This window comes from Diadema setosum, chromosome 4 (assembly GCF_964275005.1).
Source record: "Diadema setosum chromosome 4, eeDiaSeto1, whole genome shotgun sequence".
NCBI classification, from domain to species: Eukaryota; Metazoa; Echinodermata; class Echinoidea; order Diadematoida; family Diadematidae; genus Diadema; species Diadema setosum.
The window spans coordinates 8,139,054-8,160,004 of record NC_092688.1 but is presented as its reverse complement, the minus strand read 5'-3'; the positions used below and the strand labels follow the sequence as shown (position 1 = coordinate 8,160,004).

The window sequence follows — 20,951 nt, the reverse complement described above, 5'->3', positions numbered from 1 at the left end:
AGGTTTTTATGCAAAATGGATTTGGGAGAAAAACTCCCACAAGGAGATATACACCAAATGATAGAACTTACAGAAAAAAAAAATTGTTTAAATTAAGATTTCATCTTAAAATATCATACGCTGACAAATGAGAGTATAAAATGAATAGAGAGCTGTAGGGATTTTTTTTTTTTACTTCACAAACTTGTGGTATGAAACACTGTATGTAACCTAAATGACCAACATACTACAGAGACAATGTGTCACTTTCACACCACCTTCAGTAAATGTTTAACTACAGTTGTATTTTACGTTATCTGGGAATATGAATGCCTGGCTTGCAGAATACTTCACAAAGACTCAAACTGTAACAGAAATCACACAAGTGTCCCTCATCACAAGACAAGCCTTATTTCACCCCGGGTCAGTCCTGAACAAGCACAAAAGTCATACATAGTAACCCTTCTACCGACCACTGCCTCAAAATCCCATTACTTCTCACGCAGAAATCTTGCTCTTGAGTAATACAGTGTTAATGTACTGACCTCACTGTTCCCACTCAAAGTGTTTTAATAGCCTTCTATCACTCCACTAATTCCAATCTGATGAATCCGTCATGCAATGCAGCAAACCTTTTCCCTGTTTCCTATTAACACAGTCTGTCAAATTCCGGCGAATTCCATCAAAACCCACGACTGGCCATCGCAATTCCTCAAACATGGGAAAGGCATGACTGCTGTACTTGCTTCAGACAAGACACACCAGAAGTGTGAAGTCATCCATCTTTCTAACCATCTGATCACATTTGAATGATAGACCTCCCCAGCCACAGTGAAGCATTTTGGTTTTTTTTTCCTTAGGTACGATGACCCAGGAGACCATTCTGCAATTTCTTCAACTAAAATCTTACACTTCCCATCATTATCAAATGGTGCAAAAATCAAATTATGTAGCTATCAGGGAATTTCAAGAACACTGCAGCGTGTTGCGTTGTTGTTGTTGTTGTTCACAGACAGGAACTTGAATAGCAACTTGAATTGGAAATTCTACACAAACTTTGCAGTAATTTCTCTAAAGACTTCTTTGGTTTGTGCATGGTACAATCCAATCAAATAGAGCACAACACTCTTTAGCAAGCAAAGGCAACAAAATGTAAACAGACCATGATTGCATTAATAATATTGTTACTCTTTCCTTTTGAAGCCACTGTCTGGACGGACCATGAGTTTGGGAAGGATGCCCTATAGAGGGATGATTATTAAATTTATATTTTGTATTGCTAACATATCAATTATTCAAATCTGATGGGAACATGCAAGAAGACTATTTTTCTCTGTTTTGTGTGGGCTAGCTAATATCAACACTCAGTGCACTGCCAGTCACCTACTTCATAATTTCCCACTTTTTGAACAAAATTTCTTATTTTGAAATCTGTGTGTAAACCAATTCCAGTGAAGGTATTTTTGAAAACTTAGCTCTCTATCCCCAACGATTATTAACACATTCTAAAAGAGAATGACAAAATGATGAGACTAAATGATTCTCCTGATAGTCTTCATTCAAATATTTCATGAAGAATAAGAAAAAGCATTTCATTACACACATATTTTTTTTTTTTTGGATTCTAGATGATAAGAATGGCACAAGAATCGCAGAACACACTGACTCTGCTGGTAGTATACCATTGTATGGCAAGCACATCGTCTAAGGCTTTGTCTACAAACTTTACAAGCAGTAAGACAGTGGGCTACTTGCCAACATTTGTATTTATCTGATGTGATTGATGAATAGAAAAAGACCCTTATCCAGCAGTCCACATTCAGGTTCAAGCAGCCAATCATGCAAGTGCTCTGATGATACACTTAGATATTTTGCAGCAATGCAATTTCCTGTCTATTAGTCTACTACATGTTCGTACTTCTCCGTCTGACTCCATTTAATCGAGTGGCAATACACTCATAGTCACTGTTTTCCGGTATCCTTGATTCATCTCTCATCAAAACCCTCTTAGGATAATGGCGCTGAATACCCCTCAACATCTCACGCAGTCCTGTTGCCGGCGGTTACGAGGACAGCATCTTGAGCGAAGAGAGTGGGAGAGTGTTCGATGGTGAAGAGAAGACTGTGAGCATCATTCTCCATGATGAGGACGAGGACAAAGTACTGACCAATGGTGTGCACGCATGGGGCGGACCAGCGTTTCCACGACGACCCCTCCAAGCCTCTTGCTATCAGTACGTCTGCTCATCATCACAGTTCTCTGTCCAGTGGCCGAAAACTGCCAGAATGAAAAACAATAGATACAAAAAACAATACAAGTGATAAGAGGGAGAATATGTACACTGCAGATTAGAAGGTATTCTAATATTAGCATCTCAGAAAATATCTCAATAGAATTAATGCAAAATATTTTTCTTACCAACCCTTCAATATGAGAAATTCTGGATATATTCACCACTATACTCTGAGTTGTCTAGTCTTGACACAAAGCAAGCTTCCCAAAAATTAAGTAAAAAAAGAACTAGAAATGTCGCTATGGCGACTGGTATGCCTCCGCCTTAATGCATGGTTCTCCTAATAAGTCTCTAGTACAATATCTTGACAATGTGTGATGAGTTTCACATAATTGGCAAAATATTAAAGTGACAGGTTTGTCACAAATGTGTTGAATGTTCACTTTCCTTGAACTAGGTTTAATTGGATGGCTGGCTATACTACCTAAGAGCACAGGTATTTGGGGATTTGAGGATTTTTACTTCACTTTTGAACCTTTTTTTATAAGTCTATGCATTGATTAAACCTTTAAGGTATGGAGAAAAAGTTTAATTTCACAATCAAATAGTAAAATTTTTGCATTTTAACTTGGTCTTGACCCTGGAACTTTGAAACTATGACCCTAAAATTCCCAAGAGAATCACTGTCAGGTAGAACATGTATAGATATATGTACTAAGTTTCATGATGATACCTAAAGTCACTTTCGAGATATGGACCAAGAAATGAAATTTAGCATTTTCACTTGACCTTTGGGCAAGAAACTTCCAAGAGAACCTCTATTGGGTTATAGACGTATATATCAAGTTTCAAGAAAAATCCGGCTAGTATTGCAATAAAATGAGGGAAAAAGTGAGATTATGAGAATTTGACCTTGACCTTTGACCCATGACCTTCGACCCATGACCCCCACATTCCCTAGATAATCACTGCTAGTCAGTACATGCATATGTACTAAGTTCCATGAAGATAGCTTGGACCATTTCTAAGATATGGAGAAAAAAGTGAAATTTTAACATTTTCACTTGACCTCTGATCTTTGACCTCATGACTTGAAACTTTCTCTGGAGAATCTTTATTTGGTATTACATGTATACATCAAGTTTCCAGAAAAAACCTCCAGGCATTGCATAGATATGGGAAAAATAGTGAAGTTTTGAGCATTTCACCTTGACCTTTTGACCTTTGACCTTGAGCATGTGCCCCCCAAAGTTAATAGGCACAACTTCGCCCACTCATGCATATACGTACCAAGTCTCATTAGGATTCCTTAAACAGTTTTTTAGTTACGCTGTCCACAAAATTCATTACGGACGGAAGGACGGACGGACGGACGGACGGGCGGACGGACAACCCGAAAACATAATGCCTCCGGCGACACTTCGTGGCGGAGGCATAAAAATCAAACATGAGCTAGCCCTGTGGCAGTCTGTATCAGCAGAAAAGTGTCTGTTATTTTGCCTAATAATCTGTAAAAGCTATTTCAATTCATCTTCCAGCCATGATACATTATGGTAATACAACATTTCTAAACCTAAACAGCTCATAAAAGACAAGATGCAGAAGAATCTTCTATTACTCAACATGACAAGCGTTTCCCTCACGTGAGTCAATCCATCGAAATCATGCTTCATTTAATACTGGAAATGAATATTAAAAATAAAATACTACTGTACATTCATTATAATAGGATACCTAAAGTCAAAATCCTATAAACAAGGAGCAAAGTAGGTCTCCACCCCCCCCCCCCCCCCCCCTTTCCCATTCCTGGTACTAAAACGTCATGATGCAGTAAATGCATACAACTGAAAAAATACAAAGGGAATGAAAACAATATCCTAAACAGGTAAAGTCTGTTGTTTAAAAATGCATGTGATGAATGAATTTCTTTGTTCACTTCTGCAATGACACCTGAGCAGAAGCCAGTAGACATGCCGTGTAATCTGTAATCACTGTGCAATGTGTTCACTCATTCACAAGCATGCAATCAACATGCACATCCCAGGCTGAGGTCAAGCAAATCTTACCCTCGCAGATCTCGCAGTAGGGTCTGATTTCGTTCTTGTTGCCGTGGTACTGTGTGGCGGGCGGACTGTCCGAGCTGGCCTGGAGCGGGCAGTCTTCTGTGTCATGGAGGTCGAAGACGTCGCAGATGTCGCAGAAGAGGCGCGGCGGAGGGCCGTGCGAGCCTATGTCCAGGCTAGGTGAAAAAGGTGTGATTTGGGGTGGAGAAGAAAGTGTCTTTGAATGTTTCTGCCGCATGCAGTTGACAGAATATCAAGCTCTGATTTTTTGCAAGCAGCATTCATAGAGATGAACAGAAGAACTTTTCATTATGAATGAATAATTGAAACCTACTGTCTTCTCAAAATTCTGTTTGGAAGCTTTATCAAGTATTGTTGTCACCTATAACCAATACATAATACTCCAGATACAATGCCCAGCAATTGCTTGTCATTTTCTAGACAGATGATTTAAATTGAGGATTTCTCTAATGCAAAAACTGAGCTGAGCACATATGTTTCAACATCTTAGTGCATCAATTCAGTGCAGTAAATAAACAATTAGGTACATTGTATGGTTAATTCGATTAATTTACAGGTATACTTTATACTACGAGGAACCGATGAGCAAAGTTACATTACACTTGAAAATTTGGGATCCATTCTATCCACAACATTGCTAACATTCACCCCATTTGTGACCGTGCATCACAAAACGAACAAAAAGTCGCATGCACTGATTTTGTGTGAGGACTGAAAATAGGTGAAAAGGGTCAATTTGGTCAATCTTGACTTTTTTACATTTTCTGAAAGAGTAAGTCTTCTTCTACATTATGCTAAAATTTGGTGTCATAAAATGAACAGTGAAAAGAAACAAGAACAATGAAAAGTGTGTTTTTTAGCAGTTTATCTCAAATACTTTTTTTTAGAATAGTGTGATTAGGTGTGTCTTGAGAGTCCCCCTTGCATTTCTTATAAAAAACAACAACAACCTGTACACACTCATCACTTTTAACTCTAATAACTTTATAAAGGATGATGCTACTGCTTTGAAAGTTTGCATTTATCATGGACAGAATGTGTTAATATAATATGCTTAATTTTAGCTTAATCTGATAATCCCTTCATTGTGGTTAAACCGTTGGGTTCATCCTGCTTTTTTGTCCCATTCATTGCACAGGTAGCACGGCTTGGTGAAGATTAAACGCTTGAATAGACCCTGTGCTTCAGAGCCTCATTTCTCAGTTCACACTTTTCTAGAGTGTGTGCTTTCCTTCCAATATTTAGATAGGTTAGGAGAGTCCATTTGATTTGAGTTACACATCATTTTAAAGCTTGAAGTCTGCTCTTTCAGAATATGCTCTTAACTAAAAATGCATGTCTGGCGACTTCTTGCTTGTTTTGTGGTGCAGGGTCACATCTGATACATCCCACTGGGTAGAATCGAATACATTTTGTTGAGAGTAATAAAGCAACGGACAGCAAGGGCTTTGCCTGTTCTCTGCATTAACAGAACAAATGTGCAGTGGTGTTGTAAAACCAGAAACTTTAGCAAATTTCACGAGGAGCCTAGATTCACGAAAATAAAATGAACACAAAAATATTTATTTACACAATGCATTGAATGCCAGTGAGAATTCATGGAAATTTCATGCTATTGCAAAAACTGTTGACTCCAATTCATGAATGTACACTCAGCAAAAAAGAAAGTAAACACTTTTTCGAGTTCATATTTTTCATAGAAGATTTTGATGAAAATCAATGTATTATACACCAAATTGAAGGTAATTCAATTGGCTATCAAACTAGTAGGTCAATATAAAGGGAAACGCTACACATGAGTGAACGTATTTGTTTTTTTCCTCCAAGGTACAATAGCAAAAATTGCAAAAATTGACATGTTGTCTTTCATTTGTAAATGCCCTTCAAGATAACAATGATAACAAAAGACCAGTTTAACAGAGTGGGAGACATGAATGAAACAACCAAAATAAAGTTTTGTTCTCTTTATGTCTTTATAACCTCAAACAAAATCAAAGCTAAAAAAAACTAAAGGGGGAAAATAAGAATTTTCTGTCAACTTAAACTTCAAATGACATGGGGAGTAAGGGCACAAAGATGATTAAATGAACAGAATATCTTCTTTTAATTCTTTTAATGTTGTAATTTAAGAATTCATGAGACAAATTGAAGAATCAAATATAATCTATAATTTTCCTAATTTGAGAAAATAATTCGAATTCCTACCATTTTTGTTTATATTGCTTCTTCTCGCATTTCATTTTAATTTGGATTTGACAGAAAATTCTTCATTTTCCTCCACGATTTTAGCCTTTATTGATCTTTTGGGCTTCAAAGATATTATAGAGGTCATAGCTCTATATTTTTGCGACTTACTTCATGTTATTTTTTGTGTAAAATTTGTCTTTTGTTCTTATTGTTACATGGAAGAGCACGCATGCATTTTTGTTCATTTTATGCAATTTTCTCTTTTGTGCCTTTGAAGAGAAAAACAAAGGTGTTCACTCATGCATAAAGTTTACCTGTTTATCGACCTACCAGGTTGATAGCCAATTGAATTACCTTTCATATGGTATGTAATACATTAACTTTTAGCTAAATATTCTATGAGAAATATAAACATGAAAAAGTGCTTACTTTCCTTTCTTTTTTTGCTGAGTGTACAACTGTATTAAGCTGCAAATGTTTCTGGTTTTGCAGTAGTCTGAGACTGCAGACATGGTGAAAAAAAGAAAAAAAAAGAAAAGAAAAATATAACAGATGCAAGAATGAACTCCTTCACTGAACACATGATTCATGCCACACACTGTGGACCTCATCTGGTCTTGGTGATGACTGGAGGACAAGCTCACACAGAATCATGCAGACACATCCACTCCAATCCAAACGCATTGCCAACATTTGTAGTTCTCAGAGAAAGGGCATCGAAAATGACATTCTTCACTCTCGTAATATCTCGTCTTCTGACTGTGCACGTGAGAATCAGAAAATGTAACAAGTTGAAGGACTCATGTATCTATCGTTGTTTTTGAACAAAAACTTCAGAAAATTTGTCAGCAACAGTAGAATCGGGGATGTCTGACACAAGTGTAAATTTGACTGATATGTACAGCTATTCAACTTGCTGTGAATCTGTTTGATTTTAGGTAGCATAGATATCAATGCCAAAGAGAACCAGATATCTGAATGCTGGAGGTTCTGATTACATTCTTCTCAGCTAGGAGAGGGAATACAGTACTTACTCGACGTCGAAGCCGATGTCATCGTGGTTCCCATTCATGTAGCTATTTTCCATGGCTTCCAGCTTCGCTCTCAGCTCATCGTTCTTCCTCTGGAGGTCGACGATCACCGAGTTCAGGAAAGTGACCTAACAGGATTACAAAAAAACAATTACCACTGACTAAAGCTTTGCCTTCAAAACAGAATATCTTTCTTTCTTATAGGAATATATATTTTTTCAATGCATCTGTACTTAAATTGACAGGCAAGAAATTCCTCCTGGTATCTAGCCATATAAATAATGTGCCACAAAACACTATTGACGAACACAACTTAGAATTTATCCTTCTTATTGATATACTCTCATTCCACAGGATAGCGTTGTTGAATGAGTGTGCCTTGTGACACTGCACTTTCATTTCAACTCCATCAACTCTATTTTAACCCCATCATCCATCCTCAAGTAAATCTGGCTGGATTCTCATCTCACCTGCCCTTCTGCCATCTCCTTCTCCTCCTGGAACTTGGCGAGAGTCGGGTCTCCTGAAGAATCACAACAAGAAATGCATACTTAGATTTCTGTCACCATAGCACCTGTGCAACAGCGCAGTGACAACATACAATTCAAATGCAACTTGTCATCCCTGGTATATAATGCCTTGCTTTGACAGTTCATCTCACTTGACTGGAGAATATGCACTGCTATGACAGTTATCTTTTTACATCTGCACTGTTTTAACTGTTTTGCCCATCATGGTGGGGTAAGGTGGCCTCTGATCTAGCAGAATTGCTTAAGAATATGTTGGCTTTTCTCTCAATTACATGCAGAGTGTCCTTAATTAAAACCTTGAGAACCTCAAGTCCTTAAGAACCTTGTAGATGAAAATACCATAGCTCTCCTGCTTCCTACGCCTCTTCCTGTCACATTGAATGATTAAGTTATCATTATCATTAGTATTGTTGTTGTTGAAGTTCTGTTACGTTTTGTGTGACACCCGAATGAGGAAGTTAAAATCATTCGCTGAGGTAGGTGTGAGCTCGTGATTCTCTGTGAACAGTAAAGGAAGATGACGTCCTACCGTCGACATCGAGATCGATGTGCGAACTGGTGGTCGGCTGTGATGACACCAGGGCTGCCTGGAGGTCAGCGACCTGCTGCTGTAGACTGACCTTGTCCGTCTCCAGCTTGGCGATGGTTGTCTTGTAGCTGCCTGTGAGGGCGCTCTCTCCCTGGTTTCTGGCAATCTGGAATATATCCCATGCAGGTTTTAAAAAGACAGGTGATCATAACAATGAATACAGTCAGTGTACAGGGAGCTTCACACACAAGTGAAATCTCTCCGCCTGAGTCACTTCCTGTTGTGGAAATGACAACCATAAAACCTAAACGTGAACTTTCATATCTTTGTCTGCTGCATTATAATGAATCTTCATAAGTCACACACTTTGCACTGTCATGTACAATTAGACACATAATTATGACTACTGAAGTGCATAATGAAATCCTGTCAAGATTATTGACTTTTTTTTTAATTTGATTTTTTTGGACAAAAACAGAGAATCTGTCTGCAGTCAGAGACATTGTGTCTCTGCAGAAAGCAATGTAATTTATAATGTAATTTAAGTGTCCTACTCAGTGCGAAACTGCTATTGGAAATTAACGAAATGAAATGAAATGAAATTTATTTACCAAACAAACATCGTTAACATAGTCACAACAGTCAATAGTTGAAATACAGTTTCGCAAAAAAGAACCGGCAATATCGTGCGGGCTAATCAAAGCCAGTCCTTTCAATGATATAGATTATAATATAACATATTTACAATATTCACAGACAAACTGTTATATGTACATATTTACATGTTTTCATAGGGGATCATTCATACACTATTTAATAAGAGATACTTTCATGATGATTTCCGAAAAGCGTTACAGGCACATAAAGAGTTATTATTTGCAGAGAGGTTGACATCTCACTAAAGTCAAGATATTCCTTATTTTCATCATTTCATCGCTGTTTGGAACAAAAAAAAAAAAAGAACAAGAAGAAAGAAGCTATAACTCCAGAAAGAATGAGACCATTTTCAGGGATAATGTCTCATTCTGTGGGGCCTGTCTCAAAAACAGGTTTGGAATACATTGCAAGAAATGCAAACACTAATACAACAGCCAAGAAAAACACTACACAGCTATTGAAACACAGAAGAAAGAATTCCACCTATAGTTCAGTGATTGCATAATGTAGAGCGAAACCAAACATCTATATGAAACAGACCCCTCAGTGTCAATTCTCCCCTGCCTACCACCCACCTCTTGCTTGTACTGGGCGATCTCCCGGTCCTTCTCTGCCACCACTGAGTGGGTGAAGTCTAGGGTGCTTTGCAGCGTCTCCCTCTCCATCTCAAAGTCAACTGATCTCGACTCCAGCCTGTTTGACGGAAAAAGGGCAGTGAGGCAGAATTAAGACAGAGGACAGCTGGAAGTTTTGGGGGGTCTTCCTCCTTAAAGGACAAGTTCACCTTCATAAACATAAGGATTGAGAGAATGCAGCAATATTAGTAGAACACATCAGTGAAAGTTTGAGAAAAATTGGACAATCGATGCAAAAGTTATGAATTTTTAAAATTTTTGCGTTGGAACGGCTGGATGAGGAGACTACTAAGGCTCATGATGTCATATGAGTACAACAGTATAAAGAAAATGTAAAGAAAATTCAACATATTTTCACTTTTTTCGCATAAGAAAAGAGCACTTGACTTGCCTCTTTCTAAAGGCAATGGGAATAGTATTACCCATAACATATGTCAGTAACCAGTCAAGGGAATGTGTACTTATTTCTAAAGATGAAATTTTGTGAAATTCTCTTTATATTTCCCTTATAATATTATTGTTGTACGCATGTGACATCATACACTGCAGTAGTCTTCTTATCCAGCAGTGACTGCACAAAAACTTAAAAAATTCATAACTTTTGAACGGATTGTCCGATTTTCCTCAAACTTTTAATGATGTGTACTACTAATATTGCTACATTCTCCCAATCCTTATGTTAATAAAGGTGAACTTGTCCTTTAAGGAGAGCAACTGGTCAGTTTACAAATCCAGCAGAGAGGATGTGTGAACATAGTAGGTGGAAGGCTCATACAAAGTCTGATGCGGTGGAGTCACAAAGTGCTACTACAAGCGGCTAGCCATAGTAGGCTCAGCTATGCAATGCATTTTGGGAAAAGAAAATCATGCAAATTATGTAGTGCAACTGAGAACAATGGGGTAGGATAGTTTCAGTTTGTAAGAGCCTTGCAGAATGATACATTAGACAATGTGCAAAGTTGTCTACTTTTGTACTCTCTACAGTCAAACAAGACTTGCACAGGTTGGATTGCATTCAGAGTGAAAGCTTGATGCCATCAAAAACCTTTACACACTTCCCTGCCTGCTGACGAAACACAGGCCTCTTTCAAGTTCTTTCCTAAATTGCTGTATCTGATAACAATAATACTTTGAAACACATTACCTGAATCCATGGTTACATTCAATTACTCAAGCAATCTCTGAGACATTATGCTTTATATCAAAATATTGCAAGTCCTCGCAACACTTAGTTATAATTCCACCACATTGACGACAAAAAGTGTATCACTCATAGTCTGGTCTCACAATTTGTTCAACATCTAAATACATCTACTGGTAATAAGCAAGTCACCATCACATACCAACATTTTGCCGTTTTTGTGTACTAGTACACAAAAAGTCAAGAGAAAGTTTATACTCACAAATAACTGTATCCACTAATCACCGTGATTTCCCATCCAACGGTCCAACAAAGGTAAGTAAATTGTTTGGAGGATCTATTACACTACCACTCTAGACTCTACAGCGAATAGTATACTTGGCTTCTTCATGGAGCCACAAAGATTTTGAGATTCAGGAAGGAGTCAGTCTATGAAAGAGGAAACACTTCTCATTCTCCAACTTCCTAGAGCTCTGTAACATTTCATGGTTTCAATCTGCCAGATTTGGCTGACCTTCCAGCCATGCTGCTCCAGAGGTCAACCGCACTGTGACAAGTTTCTGTCAGAACAGCCTACTTCATTCCTCAACTGACTGATGACTGCCATCATGCTGACGTCAACAGGATCAGTCACTGAACTTCCATATCAACCAATCCCCTCCCTATTCTCAATGCCGTCAATCTGAAATGCCCATTGACCTTACAAGGAACAAACTAGGTTTTTGCAGCCAAAGGGTTTAATGAACAGAAGCACATCCTGACCATGTTGAACTTGACATCACCTTTGTAACCTCAAACTGGAACAAAATTCTTAAAGGAAACTAACTGATTCTATCTGTCATCTTCAAATTCCTTTCCTTGTTTTCCTTCTTACAGGGAATATTCAAAAGGGTAAGTTGAACTTTCTGTATCACATTGATGAGCAACTTATCGCAACATAGTGATTGCAGTGCATGAATGAGCAAAGGGAGCATCTTTTAAATAAAAGTTTAATACTCACCACATGTCAGTGTTTCCTGGACTTTTTATAATTAGATAATCTTCTATGCATCCCATATAATACATTGAGACATGGGGATTTTGTTTATTTGTTGTTTTGCTTTGCTTTGTTTTTTGATGTGCGTGTTTGACGGGGTATAGGTAAGAAATAGGACTGGCTAATCGTTTAGTTGGCTCACGTCATGTCAACCATTCAGAAACAGAAAGTACCAGGTACTTTCACCACATTTAAGTGCACAAAATGTGTAGCTGATGCCATCTTTTAACGGCAGATGTGAATTATGTGTCCCACTCCAAGAGTTTGGTCTAGATATTCTTTTCCACCAACATTACTCACTGGTTTTTGACTGTCTCCAGCTCATCGTTCAAGTCTGCATTCCTCTGTGCCAACTGTTATTAACATTGAGAAAAGTGAAGGGACAATGATGATAAGACAGGAGGAAAGACAAAAAAAAAATAGAGGGGAGGGGGAACATAGGCAGAAGCAATCAATATAAAAATAGACACAAGACAAATGGGGCAGGGCGGTTAAAACAAAGTTCTTACAAATCACAACACAACTTAACAGCCTGCCAACATTCCCACATCCAAATCAGGGAGATTCCACACAGCAATCAGGGAGATATCTGTGTGTTATATGCATTTCAATGGGTGAAAATAATTCCCAAATCAGGAAGATTTTGATATTCTCTTATTCAGACATGAACAGATTTTGACATTTTCAGGGAGACTCCTGCAGAATCAGGGGGACTTGGCAGCTCTGCAACTAGTTTGGAATAGTTGCCCGAGTGAAATTTGTACCTATCATTGGAATTCCAATGAATGGAGGTTATAATTACAAAGTAGCAAACTTGGGGGCGACAGTTAGGTGGCAACTTCACCATCACAGAAACTGCAGTCAGCAGCTCATGAATGCAGTCTCTGACTCGATAGTAAGCTGTGTACAAAAACTCTGATGAAACTAGAAATGTCGCTTTGGCGACTGGTATGCCTCCGCCATAATGCATGATTTTCCCAATAGGTCTAGATAGTACATGTGGACACTGTGTGATTACATTTTCACAAAATTGGCAAAATATTGGAATGACAAGTTTGTCACAAATGTGTTGAATGTTCACCTTCCTTGATGTAGGTTTAATTGGATGAATAGGAGAGCATGTATCTAGGGATTTAAGGACTTTAACTTGACTTTGACCCATTCATACATTTAGGCATTGAGTAATTTTCAAGGTACAGGTGTGGAGAAAAAGTGCAATTTCTGAATTGAATAGTAAATTGTTACCATTTTCATCTGGCCCTTGACCCTAAAATTCATAAGATAATTACTTTCAGGTAGAACATGCATAATATGTAATAAGTTTCAAGGTAACTTTAGCCACTTCCGAGATATGGAGGAAAAAGTTAGTTCAGCACTTTCACTTGATCTTTGACCTTTTGACCTTTGAGGCAAAAAGAGAAAAAAAAACTTTCCAGAGAATTTCTATTAGGTTACACACGCATACACCAAGTGTAAAAAAATAACCCTGCTGGCATTGCATAAATATGAGGGTAATAGTAACATTTTGAAGTCTTGCACTTGACCTTTGACCCCTGACCTTTGACCCCATGAACCCTACATTCTCTAGATAATCACTTCCAGTCAGTACATGTATATACTATGTTCCATGAAGATACCTTGAACAATTTTCCAAGGTACGGAGAAAAAAAAAGAAGTTTTAATATTTTTACTTGACCTTTTGACCTTTGACCTTTGACCTCATGACCCAAACTGTCACCAGAGAATCTTAATTGGGTAATACATGTATACACTAAGTTTCAAGAAAATCTCTTCAGGCATTCAATAGATATGGTGGAAATAGTGAAATTTTATGTATTTGACCCTGACCTTTTGACCTTTGACCTTTGACCTCATGACCCAAACTTTCACCAGAGAATCTTAATTGGGTAAAACATGTATACACTAAGTTTCAAGAAAATATCTTCGGGCATTCGAAAGGTATGGTGGAAATAGTGAAATTTTATGTATTTGACCTTGACCTTTTGACCTTTGACCTTGAGCATGTGCACCCAAAAGTTGATAGGCACAACTTCACCCCCTAATACACATACATGCCAAGTTTCATTAGGATACCTCAACAGGTTTCGATAGTTACCTTGTCCACAAAATTCATTACGGACGGACGGAAGGACGGACGGACGGAAGGACGGACGGACGGACGGACGGACAACCCGAAAACATAATGCCTCCGGCACCACTTCGTGGCGGAGGCATAAAAACTCTTTTGAAGAAATCAGCAGATGCTTTTTATCAGCATTGAGGTAAACCTTTTGGATGTTGGGAGGACTTGGGAGGCAAACTGATTGAACGTTTGTCAGGTTTCTGGACTGACATAGTGCTGAATCAAGGCAACTACCATGGAAGTTTCTATGGTTATGGAAATGAAATGTACAACCTTCACTGTGACAGATTCGCACTGATACAGCTGATAGGTATACAAAGGAAACCATATTCAAATTCATGAAATTCTTCCGTCGAGATGTTTTCATTGGAAATGATTGACAAATTGCCCTACATCGACGTAAATAAGCACTGAATTGATCGGTGTTTTTAGTAGTAGCCATGATAAAAAAATCATGGGCGTACATACTCGAATCCTGCTCGAGTATGTAAGCCCACTGATTTTTTTTTTATCATGGCTACTACTAAAAACACTGATCAATTCAGTGCCTATTTACGTCGATGTAGGGCAATTTGTCAATCAGTTGCAAGGAAACCATATTATATTTGTTTTGATGGCTGTTACTGACAAAATTCAGTCCCAGAACGTCTGTAGCTCTCTCTCCTTACTCACCTTATATAGTTTTTGCATTTTAAAGGGAATGTTAATGAGTGGATTTTTTTCATTTTAGTTTGATCTTTTTTTTTAATCTCTTCTCCATTCATGGACTGGAGATATATAGGGGTGAGGAGATGTAGTTTTAATACTATGTGGCACCCACAAATTAATGAAAACAAAAGCCAAAGGGATAAATACATATCTACAGCATTAACACTTTCTATTCTGTGAGATAAACACCAGTGTGCATGTTTCTAATGACAAGTCTTCTCACAGAGTAGTGTATCCAACTTTGTACAGTACAGAGAAAGAAGGATTCTATATCTACCTCCTTATCAAATCCCCAACATCCCACACCACATATTTGAACTTGATGAGTGCAACATATGAAAGGACCTTAACCCGCTGAGGACAGACTGATTTTACTACAACATGCATTTCCCATAGATGCTAGTTGAAAGCAAATTAAGCGTATGTGATGGGAAGGGAGGTACTATTACTCCAGCACACACCTGTTCCTTTTCCTTGTTGGCTGTCTGTAAGGCAGTAATGTCCTGCTGGATGTTACTCTTCTCAGTCTCCAGCGCGCTCACCTTCTCCTGCTCCGTCGTCAGGGCGTGTCTTGCCTCCATCCTGTCGACAACACAGTAGGACCATTGAGGAAGAAAAAGAGAAGAGAGCATGAACTCTTTGTGTGCGCCCAACACAGCAGACAGCTTGCCAACTTTGCACATTTTGCTCAAACGAAGCACCGTGCACAAAACCACTTGATAAATCCTAATATGCCACAGTACATTGAAAACGTCACAGCCATAGCTATGTCATAAACTTAACATCACAGCAAAGCTGCTAGCAATTTTTCTTTACAACTATACTATACTGCATCTGTAGCATAAATGATTCTATTATTATGTGGCTTTGAAATCCACTGTTTTCCAACAGCATTCATACATTTCAATCTATGAAGAAAGTGGCACACAATTAGTTAACATGCTGGCCTGCACACAATGTGGCAGATTCAAAACTTAATGGCCAATGTACAGGGTAGTGAGCGATACTATTTTGTCTACCAATTGTATGAACATTGTGGCATAATCTCTGTATGCTGAAGCATTACTTCTTCAAATAAAAATACTGACTCAAATTATGATCAAGAGTGCTACATGATGTTTCACATAAATTTCACATAAATTTGGCACTTTAAGGAGCTTCCCACTTCCTTTACAATCTCTTCTGTTTGGCTTAGAAATTTGATGTGAGTACACTGCAAAAGGCCATAAATGTCATTATCATAAATGTCATTATCTTTGCTATTCTCTTTCCGAACTGACAGATCATTGTTTGCAGCTTGTTTTACGAAGAAGTATGCAGGATCAGATCATGAGGTAGAATTATGGAAAAATCCTGGGTAAAGGACTGTCACAGACAATTCCATATGACTCATAGAGGGATTCATACTGCTACGAAAGACAGTGGCGTTCCCTTAACAGCATATACTGTAAAACCAGGCACGCTCTTGGCATGAAACTTCTGTGAATTGGAGCAGACGGCCATTTTCGGGGCACGAAACTTTACAAGACTTGTGAAGAATGAAAAATTATGAATATACTTATATACTGGACTGTGCAGACAAAAACTTTTGCGTGCAGCATTTTAATTTCACAAATTGTGACTCCTCGCAAAATTCACAGAAGTTTCATGCAAGCACAAAATGTCTGGTTTTACATTACTCACAGCTGAGCTTGCAACACTCCGATGTTGTCCTCTCCCTGGACCGATGCATCCTTGGCCATCTCGAGTTGTGACTGGTAGTTCTCCACTTGTCGTTTGAGGCTTGCTACCTCTTCTCGTAGCTTGGTGCTCTCTGCATCCCTCTCTTGGATCTGACTGGTCAGTCTCGTCCTCTCCTCCTCCCCTTCGCTCTTCTCCTTCGACATCGAGTCCAGCGAGCTCAGCTTGGACTCGTACCCCTCCACCTTGGAGCGGAGCCCAGCCACCTCTCCCCTGAGTTTCTCACACTCTTGCTCCCTCTCTTTCACCTGGGTGGTCAGTTTAGTTCTTTCATTGTCCAGAGCCTCCTTCTCGCTGGACGACGACATTTGGGACTCGGACAGCTGCCTCTCATAGCCCTGGACTCTCTGCTCGAGAGATGAGACCTCTCCCTGCAATCTGCAGCACTCCTGGTCCTTTTCTTGCACATTATTTACGAGTCCACTCTTCTCGCTCACAATTGCTTCCTTTTCCGCATTAACAGCATCGAGGGACGCCTTGATTTCAGACATGCTTTGCTCCATCTGTTTATGTAAGGGCAGCAGGCCAAAAAAGATTTAGCATCACTATGTTGTGCTAACTTTTATATACATACACAATACCTGCTTGATAGTTCTTGCATCCTTTGTATGAAACTATAATATGTCATACACTAATTTCATAAATACAGGAAGCTATAACTCACAACCAAGCAGCACTTACTTTTTGCTTCTGGTTGCAGTTTGCTTTTATATTAAACACAATCTCTGAAGTTTTGCTTTCTTTGTGAAAGGAAGAGTTCACATAGAGGGAATTATAAAAGATGATATCACTTCTGACATAAACATTCAAATAACAATACTTTCAAAGCTCCGCATGTAGTGATTGTCACAAGAGAACAAAGATGACTAATAAGAGATGAATATAGGCACACAAAAAGAGAGAGCAAAATTGTGAAATGTTTGATAATCTGAACATGAATACAACTCATGTTCCAAACTAAAACTGACATGCGCTGAAACACTTTGCAGGGCTTGCACAGACTCACCTGCCTCAACTTGTCATCTGATACTCTCTGAAGTTCCTCCAGCTGGCTCTGTAATGATGAGGATTTCTCCTCCAGTTGCCCCACCTGTGACCTTGATAACTCCAAGTCCTGTCCCTTCTCGATCCTAGATGAGGACAAGAGGTCCACATGATTTAACCCTTTCTGTGTCAGGAACTTTGGACGGTGTGTAATAACCTATGATGCGTTTTTTTTGTGTGTGTGTGTGCCAATCAGCACTCAAAGCATACAAAGTGTTAACCCTATTCTAACTGGTCTATTTGAGAGCCAAGTTTTTACTGGGGGGGGGGGGGTCAATTTGACCCCCCCCCCCCTTCAGATCTCGGCTGCCGATCGCGCGATCGCCGCAAAATTTTGCCTGAAGATAGAGCCAGATGTCAACTACAAGATTACATGGTCATACAATAGAAAAATATTGGCTTTCTATTTTTGATCAATTAATTATGCAAATTTATGCATGAAATCATATTTTCACCTATAACTCCATTGAAAAGACTGAAGGATTGCTTAATTTTAGTGTAAGAGTTCCTCACGACATATCGAACAACTCTGTTGTAAAAAAATAGCACAATCAAAATCAATTTCTTTTGTTTTTTATCGTTTTCTTATTTTCTAATGTATTTTGTTTTTTCAACCTTTTGTTTTCTATTGTTTTTTTGCCAAAATTTGTTGCAGATTTTTTTTAAGCTTATCTACATTAGAATTGATTAATTTCAATGGTTAAAAGTTGAAATAATCTAATTTATATCAATTAAACCAAAAAACACAATTTGTATTGGATTTGCACACGATATCATGAATTTGAGCTGTTTTCGGGTTAACATGCATATGCAAAACATTGCGTAACTTGAGAACGGTGTACCCGGACGTCGCAAATTTGGTCTCAAAATATGCGGGAGACTTCAATGAAAAAAGTCATAAAACGACGCGGCAAAATCTTTGCCCGTTGCGGAATCGCAGCGCGAAATGTCGAGGGGGGGTCAATTTGACCCCCCCAGTTAAAATAGGGTTAAAGGGGATTGCTAGTAACTGATCAGTGGGAATGCTGGGGGATGATTGTTCCAATCCTTGTGAGATTCATTTAAGAGTACATTATATATCTATTGTTGTGTGAAAATTATTTGCTTCAGAATGGTCTCACATTCAAGACATGTGCAATTCAATGTTTCCAGGTTAGCATGCCTGTACAGTGACAGGGCGATCGTTAACATTAAACTGCACATTACTTGAATATGAGACCATTCTGAAGCAAATAATTTTCACACAACAATAGATATATGATGTACTCTTAAAATGAATCCCACAAGGATTGGAACAATCATCCCCCAGCATTCCCACTGATTCCCATTGATCAGTTACTAGCCACCCCCCTTTAAGTTGTCATTCTTGTAATGTTATGAGCACTAATATATCATCTAAACACAGAAGTTTGTCAAGTTTGAGTGACTTTCTGCTGACACTAATCTGAATGAGCTTTGTTGCTGAAATGCACACGATAAGTACTGTTTATCATCTTTCCTTCTTCAACATGTGCATGGATCTATGTCTATCGATACCAAACCATACACAGAAGCAGGAAATGTGGCACACATTTCACATTTTGATTCTGCTTTCTGGTTTGGACGATTCTACTTTGGAAAGTCCAGTCACATTGGAATTTACCTCTCCTTATCCATTCATACTTGTACGCATTGCTGTCACTGTACTTTCACAACCTTGCATGGTGAGCTTATCGGGCTACAAAGGTGTAAACAGCAAAAAATTAACTAGCACACAATTGATTCTCTGAGGTTTTTTGTAGATGCTGCTTGATAAAACGTTCTGTCCTGACAGCCCTTGGACAATGTGACATGTGTCTGAAAATAAATAATTGGCTGCTTATCATAGAATGGAAGAAGTGAGAGAAATTGTACATGAATGATCTTGTGCACATAATAATAGTGTTTTGTCTAAATTCAGGGTACACTTGTGAATTCAGGAAAGCTTGTACTGTTTGCAAGCAACAAGATGTCAAAGGAAGAGGGAAGAGGAGATTGGAATAACTCACAATTGTTTCTGGAGGTCGGTCATACTCTGCTCTCCCTCCTTAGTTGCCTGAGCCATCAGTTCTTCCTTCTGTCTCTGTTTCTCCAGCTCTTTCTTGAGTCCTTCCAGCTCCTTCTCCTTGGTCTCCAGCTTGATCCTACCCTCCTGGGCCTGGGCGGTCACCTCCGTCCTCTCCCGCCGGATCTCGTCCAAGTCCTTCTCCAGGGCCTCCGCCCGGCTCTTGGCCTCCGCATGCTCCTTCTGGAGTATCTTACGTTCCTCCTCCATAGCCTCCACCCTCGTCAGCCGCTCTTGGGCCAGGACCTGCATCTCCGCCCGCTCCTTGCGCAGTCCCTCCGCCTCCTGAGTCTTCGTCTCCAGCTTCATCTGCCGCTCCTGCGCCTGGGCCAGGGCCTCCGTCCGCTCCTTGAGGGCGCTATCTCGCTCCGACGTCACCCGTTCCAGGGTGGCCTTCACTTCTTCCGTTGCCTTGATGGCCTACAGTAAGAATGCACCAAACCAACAAGTGATACCACGGGACTCTGAACGCTATCAGGAATGATTCCTTCACTGCAGCATCTCACATGTAAATATAAATCTAACATGAATGCAAGGTGATAACATATGTTTTCATCATGTTAGTGAGTTCCTCAAATACAGTAGGATATAAATATACATACATATACATGAATACATACACAAATTGTCATTGCAAAGTATTCAATAGCGGAAGTATACCACGACAAAAGTTAGGACGCAATGGGAGAAAGAAATAAGATAAGAAAAATATACGGTTAACAGTGAGATGTCCTTTGAAGAGGCAGGAGAGATATATGGGAGAGAGAAATATGTAAAATGGCATTAATTTGGTTTATATATATTAACAGTGGCACTGGCCCCAGACACACAGAATACTATAGCTCTTATGGTCTTCTCTGCCAATGAGCACAATGTGAAAACCCAGAGTGCCATTTGCCATGGAAACTTAACAAGTAGCAACTAAGCTTTGATATGAACATGCATGTGTTTTGACAATGGCATTTGTGGCACCAATATGTTACGAGTGTACGTATATAATTATACTTTTGAGAAATTCTATCAAAGTGCGACTGTAATAAAAGCATTACAACAGCTTTATAATCTGAACTCATAAAAGATGCAGAAAATGGCAAATAAAAAAAACTAAAAAGATAAACTGAGCTGCATTCCAAGGACTTTTATATAAAAAGACAATGCTGGAGTATGAAGTCAGGGATATGGAAAATAAC

General features: G+C 38.9%; 1 protein-coding gene across 1 annotated transcript in view; it reads right to left on the bottom strand.

Annotated features, from left to right (window-relative positions):
• Positions 1–20,951, bottom strand: part of LOC140227541 (uncharacterized) — a 122,148-nt gene continuing 101,197 nt past the window's right edge. The window contains exons 20-30 of the mRNA XM_072307945.1: positions 19,706–20,181; positions 17,641–17,764; positions 16,578–17,137; positions 15,356–15,476; positions 12,344–12,396; positions 9,807–9,924; positions 8,575–8,740; positions 7,986–8,038; positions 7,519–7,643; positions 4,280–4,452; positions 1–2,257 (exon numbers count right to left, since the gene is read on the bottom strand). Coding sequence (XP_072164046.1) covers positions 2,211–2,257; positions 4,280–4,452; positions 7,519–7,643; positions 7,986–8,038; positions 8,575–8,740; positions 9,807–9,924; positions 12,344–12,396; positions 15,356–15,476; positions 16,578–17,137; positions 17,641–17,764; positions 19,706–20,181 — 2,016 coding nt within the window. The 3' untranslated portion in view covers positions 1–2,210. The remainder of the gene's footprint in view (positions 2,258–4,279; positions 4,453–7,518; positions 7,644–7,985; positions 8,039–8,574; positions 8,741–9,806; positions 9,925–12,343; positions 12,397–15,355; positions 15,477–16,577; positions 17,138–17,640; positions 17,765–19,705; positions 20,182–20,951) is intronic.